The 12,240-nt window shown below is 37.1% G+C and overlaps 1 protein-coding gene across 1 annotated transcript; it reads left to right on the forward strand.

The window, feature by feature from the left end:
* The first annotated feature begins 1,359 nt into the window (after positions 1–1,359).
* On the forward strand, positions 1,360–11,939 carry adgrf3b (adhesion G protein-coupled receptor F3b). Its single transcript, XM_053336653.1, has 15 exons — positions 1,360–1,413; positions 2,052–2,076; positions 2,484–2,642; positions 2,836–2,988; positions 4,013–4,068; positions 4,218–4,282; positions 4,777–4,886; positions 5,626–5,856; positions 7,442–7,684; positions 8,188–8,387; positions 8,550–8,744; positions 9,648–10,946; positions 11,431–11,472; positions 11,756–11,785; positions 11,871–11,939. Exons 1-15 carry the CDS (start codon positions 1,360–1,362, stop codon positions 11,937–11,939), a joined length of 2,931 nt encoding a protein of 976 aa, XP_053192628.1.
* The last annotated feature ends 301 nt before the right edge of the window (positions 11,940–12,240 follow it).

Here is a 12,240-nt window from a genome sequence, read left to right on the forward strand (position 1 = left end):
ATTAGGAGGACTTTATGAATGTGAATTGGTGTAGAGACTAAGTATGAGTCAGAATATGAACAGTATGAGAGGGTTAGGCAAATAATATGGTTATAAATACAATTCCAACTAAATGATGATAACATCAGTGTAGTGTTTGCAGATTGTTGCAGTGCCCCCTAGTGGCTTAGTGAGGTGAATCAATATAAGCAGGTCTAAATTCCTGCCATCTTTTTTCAGTTAGCCAGATAATTCATAATTAAGTAGTGGTGTGGGAGCTTGGGTGAAACTGACTGAATGATAACAAGAGATTCTGTTAGAACCATGAGGAGAAATGTTTTGTGGTGTTATTGGATCATTGTGCTAGTTTACTACCATTAAACCAACAAGCTAAAAGTCTATAGTTCTGGTAGAAGTCCCCAGAGGTTGCAGTGCTCACTAAACCCAACAATATGAAAAGGGTGAATGGAGCAAACAACGTACTGATTAAATAATAGATACTGATTAAAACATACTTATGAATATTACTTTCCATTTCTGTCAAGTCAGTCCCACGAGATGCCACTAAAATCTACACACTGCACCTTTAAATAAGTTCAAAAGTCTTTTAGGGTGTGCCGATTTAAGCTGATGCATCTTTCCAAAATAGAGCAAACTTTGAGAGTGAAGTCATCTGCATATTGGAGAACATGGACTGCAAGTACATTTACTTTATATGCATTTGTGAGTGAGCATGTTTTGCATATGAGTCAGTGACAAATAAGGGTCGGCAAGATGAGCAATTCAAAAATATCTTTAAAATTTGTCTTAAAAGCAGCATCATGTTTGTTAAAATGTACTGACTGAATGCTTTTTAAGATGTCAAATGGTGTAACCACAAAAGAATGATAAATATTAAATATTTTATCCATCTACAGTGTATTTAACTGTAGGTGGTTACTTATACAAATAATTACGTCATTTTTATTTTTAATGAAATGGTTCCTGATTGACATGATTCCCCAGTTTAAATGTATTTTGTTGACTTGTATTCCATTACCTTTATTTAATATAAAAACGTTATAATGTAAGATCATTTAAGATCATTTCAAACTAGTTCATGTGGTGTTTTATTGAGAATTTAGTGTTTTTAAGTTAAGTGTAAATGTAATTATTTTTTAAGTTTTTATGGTTACACCACTTAAACATTTTTGCCATAATCCTCTAATAGATTCTCTCAAAATGGATTAAAAGCAGAAATGTTATGCTTGGTTGACATTTTAAATTTGACTAAACCAACTGGACACAAAAGACCCATTTATCCTCTTATTTGTCAGTTGATGCTACTGTTGGTTAATCTGATTTTTTCTTTTCTTTTCTGATATTTCTTCTAGAAATACGATGGGTTCCCGGGTGTTTATGTGCCTGATTGGAATTGTGTACATCTACTATCAGGTAATGATGCTTCAGAGTAATCAGTTACATTTTGCTGGCCAGGGCTATAGCTAGGATTTTTTAAATCCCACACACCCAAAAATATTTTTATTGTTGATGTTTGAGCTTCACTGTACAGAATGACGAACAGTACCAGTAAGAAGATTGGACAAAAGGGAAGTAGGGTGTGTCCAAACTTCAAATTTAAGTTTAGTCTGATGTGGAAACTTGAAGCCTTCAGTGTAGAAGACATCTTGTCTTCAGCTGTTAAACTTTGGAAATTAACACGATTTGCATATTCATAGATTCAGGATTTTTAAATTATTTTTGCATGTGTGGAAACATAACATCACACACAAATGATTCATCTCTTAAAATATGCCTGAATTTATGCCTTTACACTCCTATAGTTCTAATTTAATGCTCTCTTCTTTTTCTTTTTCTCTCTCACTATCACTGTGTCGCTAAAATTATTATTATTTTTTAAATTATAGTTCACACACAATCTTAAGAACCAAAGTCAGCTTTTGTATGTATCTCACATGTTTTATTCAAAAGTGCTTTAGAGCAAGAGTGTTCTATTTTAATTTGACAAGAGATTGAAGTACACCTATGAGAGAAATATTAACTTTGTTGTCTGCTTGTTCTTGCTTTTGCAGGTCTTTGCAAATACTGCTAATGAAGGTAGGGTGCTTCCATAAAATACTTAAGGAAATTTCCACCGATCATCAGCTAAACCAGGATTATAATGGATTATACTGTACCATGCACTGAAATTTAGATGTGGTGCTTAACAAAAGAAAAAGACAAAAAGAAAAAGAAAAAAACTTCCATTTTATAGTTTACCAGAGTATCTATGCATGTGTATGTCATTTCCTTATTTCCTACTTAACATAAGCAATTTTAAACGTATTGTGGTACATCTGTTTATTTGCATGTATTTTACATCTGTGAACTGAATGTACAGTTCCATACAATAATCTGATCTCTCTAAAGTGATACACTGTAATAACATGTACTGTAGGTTTAGTGTCTATGTTAAAGTGAAAAATGACAAGTGTGTGTCACAGATGTCCAATGTGCATTTTCAGAAACGTCGGGCGATGTCTACTTTGGTGAGCTGATGGTGGAGAGTAATGTCACACTGAATGCTCATGATATCGAGTCAGCTTTGAAAGACCTTCCCCTCACAGTGGATGTCGAAGGGAAATCCCACAATGTGGCCGTCTTACTCAGTGAAGTGATTTCAGGTATATTTCCAGAGCGATGTTTTCTTTCTAGGTTTATTATTTATTTATTCATTTATATATATAACAGGTCTTTAATACAATGAGAAGGAGGGGGGTGGGGGGGGGGGGGTGGAAGTAGGGAACCTGCACAACACACTACATCTTTCGAATTTTGAAAAGGCAGAAATCAGAGCACCTGTGTTTCTCTTTATAGAGTGCGTGATCGTTGGAGACAAATCCACATGCAACTGCTCTGAGAATTACTTTTGGAGCAATGAAGTGTGCACCAGTGAAAACTGTTGTAATGGAACTTTTTGCACGGCTAATGTGTCACACATCACACCACTCTGCGTTGCCAGATACAAAGGTAACGGTCCTGATGCAGTGTTTGATTTTCCTTTGCTTTTGTAGAATTTGTACTGCTATGTTCTTGTTTATCATCATTTATTGCATTTTGTAAATAAGTATGATATAATGGAATAAGGATTGTCGTAACCTGGTAGTTATGTTACAAGTGTTGTTGGATTTTTGTATTTTTTAAAATTCTTGTGTTGTGGACAATAGCCCAGCAAATATTACAATGTAGTTCAAGTTCAAGAAATCTTTATTGCAGCAAAACAATAGAAATAACAATAATAATTTCAGTTACAATTTGAAAATAAACAATCCACAAAGTACAATACAGAATAACAATAAATAGTAAAAAAAAAAAAAGTTGACCACAGTGCAATCCACCTTAAAATGGCTTAAAAGGCTAAAAATCATCCATTGTTTAAAAGGCCAATGGCCACTGGAACCCAGGACTTTTTAAATCTACCTGTCCTACATCTGAGCATACAAAATCTGCGTCCAGATGGGAGCAGTTTAAATCCCGATGCCAGGGGATGACTGGGGTCAGACAAGATTTCTTCTGCTTTCCTCAGGGACTTAGCTTTGTGCAAAAATGAAATGTCTGTCAGTGGAGTACCAGCGACTTTACTACACACATTGACCACTGACTGATTATCACCCCAAGATGAACCAACATTACCTGGCTGTGACCTGGTTTTCTACCCGTCATTATCAATGGGCCCCTTTTTTAGCCATTCTGTAGTATGCAGTACAATTTCACGGTTTCCTACATTCTTTGTGGAGATGATGTAATTTTAAGAAACCTGCTCACAATTAATTAAAGGCAGATTTAAACATTTCTGTATAAAAAAAAAGAAAGAAAATAAATCAAACATGAATGTAAGGGTTTTAAAGTCAGATCCTGGTGCAACATAGTAAGGAAAAGGAGGAGTTGCATATTTGTATTCATATTTAAAAAATGTGCATACTTCAGTTATATAGCAATTTTACTTGATTTGCATGATGTCATATAATATATAATATTCTTTCAATCAACACAGTTCAAATCAATGGATCAGTTATAATGAGCGGCTGGGATAAAACCAAAGAAGCAAAGGTACATCTCACTCTCATCTCAAATGTATATATATATTCCTGATAATGTGTATCACTGAGTTTTTGTGATTAAGCCCTGTTTATATTGATATTTCTGCTATTAATACATACAGTCAAATGTAAAAGAGTTAATGCTCTTTATTTTTAAAGCTTACAAGTGAACTCCAAAAACTGAATGCCTTTGACGGTGTGAACATTTCCGAGAACGCTGAAGGGTATTGTACTTTGCAAACTTATTGTTTTATTACTTTGTGTAATAAAGTGTAATTTATTTTTAGCATATACAGATACTTCTATATATTTGTCTGTTTCTTTCAAAACATATTTGCTGTTGCACATTAGTAGTATATACATGTAATTCTTAGGCTCACTGGGTAATCAATAACTGGCATGCACCAACATTTGACAGACAGATAAGGGACTGGGGTGAAACCAGTGCTTGCAAATAATGTTTTTGCTATGATAAAAATACATTTATTAGACATTATTGAAACAACAGAATTTAAATAATTTAATCATGTCAATTTGAATATTGTTTTTGAAGGTGTAGCAGCAGTCAGCATGTCAAGTGCTTTATTAATTGAATGTATCATTATTATTATTATTATTATTATTATTATTATTGTTGTTTTGGTTGCATGTCATCTTTTATTACATTAATCTCACACACAGACACTTTCTATATCTTTAACATCTGTCATTGTTGTAGTGCTAAATTTGAGGCAGCTGTCAACGTCAAAGTTCTGACTTCTGAACTTCAAAAAATAGTGACTACTCTGGAAAAAGAATGGAACGCTGTAATTTGGGTTGACACTGTAGGTCAGTAAAAATGCATTACTATTCTTTTTACATCCATTTAGATCAGGCATGTCAAACATAAGGCCCTTGGCCCAAAACCGGCCCGCCAAGGGGTCCAATCCGGCCTACTGGATTACAAATGTTCTGCTCTTTCAAACGTTAAGAACATTGATATATTGGACATTGTGCAAAATGTTGTCAATCAGCAGCTTCTGCAAAGGCTAATTTACTCATAATCATAAAAATACATTTGTCTTAACACATCTCAGGCTGTTTGTAAATAGATGGTTTATTATAGTAAAGTTGGTATTTATAGGTTATTACTTTTACTTTTACTTTTTATTAGTTTTACTGGTCCGGCCCACTTGAGATCAAATTGACTTGTTCATGGCACTTGAACCAAAATGAGTTTGACACCCCTGATTTAGATCATGATGACTTTTTACTCTGTTATTATTTCTTAGCTGTTGTAATGCATGCTCTTTATAGACTACTACTGCTGCTTTTTGTTTTATACTTTGACTATATTATTTGTTTTCCTTTTGAATATTGAAAGTTTGGAGGAATAGTGGAATAGTTTGGGTGACAAGTGCATGTGGTGCATAATCTGAAGCTAACTTGTTTTCAGTAGAGCTATGCTTATATCAAAAAAAACTTGGTTGACTGTGAACTGCAGTGAACAGCATCTTCACTACATCATCCATAAGTGGTAGCAAGTAATAGGAACGAACAATAGACTGATGATTTATTTTTCACACAGGAATGGTCACCATGGAGTCCCCAGACAGTAAAGTTTGCTATATGACAAGGCAACAGCTGATATGCTTTTTAGAGGAGAAGACAGATAGCGCTGGCTGGAACTTGACCAGGCAGGACGAGCGCTTTGAGATCAACAGTGGCACTGTGGCGACAGTGAGTCAATCCTGTGCCACAGATGAATACAAGTCATGTGTGAACCTTACGATCGAGGAAGTTACAGGCTTGTGGGAAGGTAAGTACAGAGATTTTACATTGACATTCTTTCTACTGTTTTTGTGAAGACACATCATCCATATTTATACGTAGTCAATGATGTCCATAAAATGTCAGTTTGACTTTAGATGTGAGCGTGTCTATGTTCCCTCAGCCCTATGTTCCCACAGCCCTATTTTCCCTCAGCTTTATGTTCCCTCAGCCCTATGTTCCTACAGCCCTATGTTCCCTCAGCCCTATGTTCCCACAGCCCTATGTTCCTACAGCCCTATGTTACCACAGCCCTATGTTCCTACAGCCCTCAGCCCTATGTTCCTACAGCCCTATGTTCCCTCAGCCCTAAGTACCTACTGCCCTATGTTCCTACAGCCCTATGTTCCCACAGCCCTATGTTCCTACAGCCCTATGTACCTACAGCCCTATGTTCCTACAGCCCTATGTTACCACAGCCCTATGTTCCTACAGCCCTCAGCCCTATGTTCCTACAGCCCTAAGTACCTACAGCCCTATGTTCCCTCAGCCCTATGTTCCCACAGCCCTATGTTCCTATAGCCCTATGTTCCTACAGACCTATGTTCCTACAGACCTATGTTACCACAGCCCTATGTTCCTACAGCCCTCAGCCCTATGTTCCTACAGCCCTAAGTACCTACAGCCCTATGTTCCCACAGCCCTATGTTCCTACAGCCCTAAGTACATACAGCCCTATGTTCCCACAGCCCTATGTTCCTACAGCCCTATCTACCTACAGCCCTATGTTCCTACAGCCCTATGTTACCACAGCCCTATGTTCCCACAGCCCTATGTTCCCACAGCCCTATGTTCCTACAGCCCTCAGCCCTATGTTCCCTCGGCCCTATGTTCCCTCAGCCCTATGTTCCTATAGCCCTATGTTCCTATAGCCCTATGTTCCTACAGGCCTATGTTCCTACAGCCCTATGTTCCCACAGCCCTATGTTCCCACAGCCCTATGTTCCCACAGCCCTATTTTCCCTCAGCTTTATGTTCCCTCAGCCCTATATGTTCCCTCAGCCCTATATGTTCCCTCAGCCCTATTTTCCCACAGTCCTATAATCCCACAGCCCTACATTCCCTCAGCCTTATGTTTCCTCAGCCCTATGTTCCCACAGCATGTTTCCCCCAGTTAAATAATAAGATAAAGAATCTTTCAAGCATTTTCATAGATGAAAAACAACATGTTATGTGCATTAGGGAATGGCAATACCTGTGCTGTGGGAATGTAGGCCTGAGGAAACATAGGGCCTAATTTTGATGGGAGGAAGTTTTCGTAACATAGGGCTGTGAGAACATAGGGCTGACCCCCTTTAGATGCTACTTTGATTGATAACAAGTGCAAAGGGGTAATTCTTGGGTGCACAGAGTGTGGGCTTCTTAAATCACACCAGCTTGTAACACTTAATTTGTACAATGAAGACTGAATAGGCTTTTAAAGCCCATGATGCTTGCATCAATCAAACCCTATTTCAGTTTTAATTCTATTGTATCTCATTGCTCATCTGAGTCATATATGAGAGAGAGAGAAAATCCTATTGGGTCCAGATTTATTATTACCAGTGTGAATTTACCTACATGTTCCCCCGCAGGTACATACGAGTGTGGATTCACTAAAGGGTCAGTCAGGCACACAGCCAAGACACAGCTGTATGTGGCACTCCTTCCTGACGAGATCAACGTGGAGTTAAAACCTCTTGTAGTGGACTGTTCAAAAGAGGACGGCTCTCAAACCGTTGCTTTGTCTGTCGCTGTCAGCATCAGACAAAGCAACGAGACATATACTTTTTGGTGGAGCTACTTGAGTAAAGGGAAAGAAGAAGTAGAGGAAACACGTAAGACAAACATTCACCTTCTCTAAAATCTATGTCCTCCTTCCTTCCTTCTTTTTGCCAACTGCACCACAAAAACACAAATTGAAATTCACATTCCTGCAAAATGCATGTAAAATCCACATCCTATAATAATAACATTTAAACTAATATCTGTCTTTCTTTATAGCTGATGGGAAGGGGAACCTGTTCTACAATTTCCAAGTTCCTATCAGTTGCAAGGAAACCTCAGACACACTATACCTGGAGGTCACTTTTAGTAACTCATTGTCTCAAAAAAAAAATGCACGAGTGGATATTTCAATAATCTATAGTAAGTGACTGTAAATAATTAAAAATTCCACGTTTAGTAATACAGCTTCTAATTATTATAACATGCTTGGATTTCAAATGAGTCTATGGTGATTTCCCAGAGTCTCATTAATTCAAAATGTTGCTTTGTTTATATTTACATTTGCATTTTCTTGTCTTTCATAAACTAATTATTCCCTGCATTTTTCTCCAAGAGGGTACCTCAGTTTGCAAGGAAGAGGTCCTACATGGAGTGACTTGGCCAAATACTCCATTTGGGCACACAGTGTATAATCGAACATGTGAATTGGGCAAGGTTGGCTATAATTCCCGCACTTGTGATGGCCCATTATGGCAGGAGGTGTTCTACTACTGTATCAATGAAGAGTTGAACAAAATTTCAGATGCAGCATCTGTGAGTGTGGCATTGCAACTCATAGCATTGTATGACTTTAGGATTAAAAAGTTGAATCACACTTTTTCTGAAAATACATTTTTTGTGTGGGGGATGTACATTTGTGTTCTTCAGGACACCCTTACAAAGAAATACTGACTTTTGTTTGTTTTAACTTTCTAGAAATTCCAGATGGGAATAGGGGCTAGTCAAAAAGTGGCCATGGGTATATTTGAAGGACTTAAGAACCAATCTACATCTACATATGATTCTGATAATCCAGGTAGCAATATGGCTGAAATTGCTGCCTCCGTCAGCATTTTAGGTGTGATGGCTGATTCATCAAAACTTATTGACATAGACGACCGTGTCTTACCTGTAAGCCCTTGTCATTTTCTATTACATTTACTGTAATACATGTTCAGTTATGAGCCTGGAGGTTTAATTCTTGACTTTAGACAAGCAGTGTGGGAAAAAAGATATTAACATAAGGTCTAACTTTTTTGTTTTTTCCAAATCTTTTTCCCACATCTCATGACTTTCCTCTACAGACAGAATTGCTCAGTTGTTATGAAGATGGCTTAGATATTATCACATGAGAATAGAAAGTGAATAGAACAATACAGGCTCAGAGAGGAAAATTAATAATAATAATAATAATAATAAGGAGAAGAAGAAGAAGGAGAAGAAGAAGAAGAAGAAGAAGAAATAAGAATAATAATAATAGTACAGAGCTTAGAGCTAGTATTAACAACACTCTTGCACTGCTTTACAGAATCAAAGTCAATTAAAACAATAAAACCAAACGGTATGAATGAAAACACAATCAATAAAAGCAATACAGAGTAGAAGAAAAGAAAACACCAAAACAATCAAACATTAAAAGCGTGATCTGAATGAACACCAGGAACAAACGTCAGTGATGGAAATTCCACACTTAGATCGTATGACAACTAAACCATCTCCATGACAACTGAGCACTTTGAAATATGTGGAGATTTGGTTGAAAGCTTCAGTAAGGAGTTCAACATGGTTTTTGTCTAAATGTACAGGTTTGCTTTCACTGGTTATGTTTCAAAAGTGCACTCATAAATGAATACTGGTGCAGTTTTTTTTATAAAGCTCTAACCCTAAAATTGTACTTCACTGCCACATCTTGTTTTATCTTTAATTAATTAATTGCATCAGTAAGCTTCAGTCTCATTTAGCTTATTTTTACCTGAAATCTAACCACTGGAGGTCAGTTCCTACTGATATTTTTTCATCATTCTTCTATTTCAGGATTTTGTCAATGCCTCAAGCAACATGTTGAACAAGTCCTGGGAAGGAGTCAACAGCACTGTTCTTCAGAACTTGTCATCAAATTACCTTGTGTCTATGGAAAATCTGGTAAAGAATGTCAAGATTAACCAGAGCAACAGTCCAGAACATTTGAACAGTCCAAATGTAGAACTTAAATTCTGCTATAATGCCTGTCCAGAGCCCGTGTTTAATATTGGCGTGAATCTGACAAATGTCACCGGACGAATAAGAACTGTTGCTTTGAAAGGTCTAACGGACAAATTAAAAAACCCAAAAAACAAAAATGTTACCAGCCTTTTATTATCACTCACAAAAGAAGACAACAATGATACGGATTTACAAATTGGTCTAAACTTCCCCACTGGAGAGGGAATTGAACCTTCGTGCGTCTTCTGGAACACCACAACGAATGAGTGGTCGGATGAAGGGTGCACTGTCAAAAGTACTGATAAAAACTATACATTCTGCGAGTGTAACCACTTGACTGCATTCTCTATCCTCATGGCCAAGGAAGCCCCAGAAGACCCCGTCCTAAGTATGATTACAAATGTGGGCCTTGGTGTGTCCATCTGCTCCTTGCTGATTTTCCTCATCATTGAATCTCTGGTTTGGTCAGCTGTGGTCAAGACAAATCTTTCACATTTCCGACACACGGCCATGGTTAACATTGCTGTTTTCCTGTTGCTCGCTAACTGCAGTTTCTTGGCCACCAACTTTTTAAAGACTCTAGGTGACTCCTGGTGTCTTGTTATAACGGCATGCAAACACCTATTCTACTTGGCCATGTTCTGCTGGATGCTGTGTTTGAGTGTCATGCTCGTCCACCAGCTCATCTTTGTCTTCAGCCCATTGAGGAAGCGAGTCTTCATGTTCCTGTCCAGCATTGTAGGCTATGTTTGCCCACTCGTTATTGTGGGAGCCAGCTATGTGTATTACAAATACACCGGGGATCGCTACCATGATGAGAACTGTTGGCTAGTTTTTAACGGACTGTTGGATGGATCCTTGCATGCTTTCATCCTCCCTGTGGGAACTGTTATTTTGACAAACCTCTTTTCCATGGTGGTTGTCATTCTTACGCTGTTGAAGAGCTCGGTTCCTGATAACAGCAAGACAGATGACAAGGAGACAGCTAAAAGTATCCTTAAAGTGGTGATCTTTCTGACCCCTGTCTTTGGAGTAACATGGGTCATTGGCTTCTGCCTGCAGCTATTAGATTCAAAGAGTCCCCTGCATAAGATTGCTAGCTACACTTTCACCATCGTCAATTCCTTCCAGGTAATTTGAAAGCAACCCACACACCAAATAGAATTGACATTAGGGATGCACCAAGACAACTTTTTCTTTACCAATACTACTTCATTTTACTTACTTTTTTACCAAATTTAAAATCTGTAAACCTCACTGCCTGGATTTCTTTTGAAATATTTTTATGTATGGGAAAATGTGGCAGTGCGATAATGAATGTAATTTATATAACAAATTGCTCAATGAAACTTTATTTAATGTGAATTGGTCATGGTATGGTCAATAGCCAAAGGGCTAATTAAGGTAAGTATTGGCTCAGTGCCTATCTGATTGGTGCATTCCTGTTGGATATTGTACTGTCCACATCACTAATGGCTCGTCATCTAACACTTAAAGTAAAGGAAAGATCATGGTCTAATAGATAAGATGAAAAATGTATTGTCTGTATTGTATATTTTTTAACAAAAGCATTTGTTTAAACAGTTTGAAATCTGTTACCTTTGCTGTTTTGCAGGGCCTTTTCATTTTGGTAATGGGATGTATTGTAGAGAAGAAGGTAGGTTTGTCATTTTGTCAATGAGCAGATATTCAGTCTCACACTGTGGTGGCCAATACAGTGTTTTATTTGCCTTTCAATAAGTAGAATTATTATTTTGGTGAATTTTTGTACCTGAAATTGTATAAAAATGAAAAAATCCAGCAGAACCACAACACTGCACCAAGGCATGTGATGTCCGGTGGACTGTACTAAAGCCCCAAATTGTTGCCCAGTAATTATGTTGTTTAGTATTTTCCATCTGACTTATATATAAATGTAACATTCATGTTCTTATTAACAGGTTCGAGACGAAGTGTTAAAGCTCTTAACGGTAAATTTACAAATTATTTCTATATAGAATTAAATGATGAAATGAAGAAAACATATATTCTAACTCTGTTTGCTTCTATCCTCAGGAAAAATCTAAAGGACATATGCAGAGTATAAAGAAGTCCACTTCAACAACATTGACAAAAGACAAATGAAAACTGAGGTCAGTCTTATATTAGGTTATTAATAGTTTCCTGTTTACTTGTGTCCATGCATTTTCTATTGTTCAAGGTACATGCATTAAAGAAAGCAGAGTAACAATCTCAACACTCAAATCTTAGAAGATGACTGCTTCTAATCTGTAACGGGTGTCATTTTTATTCATCAGGTTGTTTTATATAAAGAATATCTCATGCCTAAATCTGTTTTGTTATCCTATTTTACATAGTTGGACTGTTAAAGGTGATACTAGAAACAATGTTCACACTTAAACATTAGTCTGCAGTGGTGTTAGCA

Source organism: Scomber japonicus, chromosome 17 (genome assembly GCF_027409825.1).
Source record: "Scomber japonicus isolate fScoJap1 chromosome 17, fScoJap1.pri, whole genome shotgun sequence".
NCBI lineage: Eukaryota > Metazoa > Chordata > Actinopteri > Scombriformes > Scombridae > Scomber > Scomber japonicus.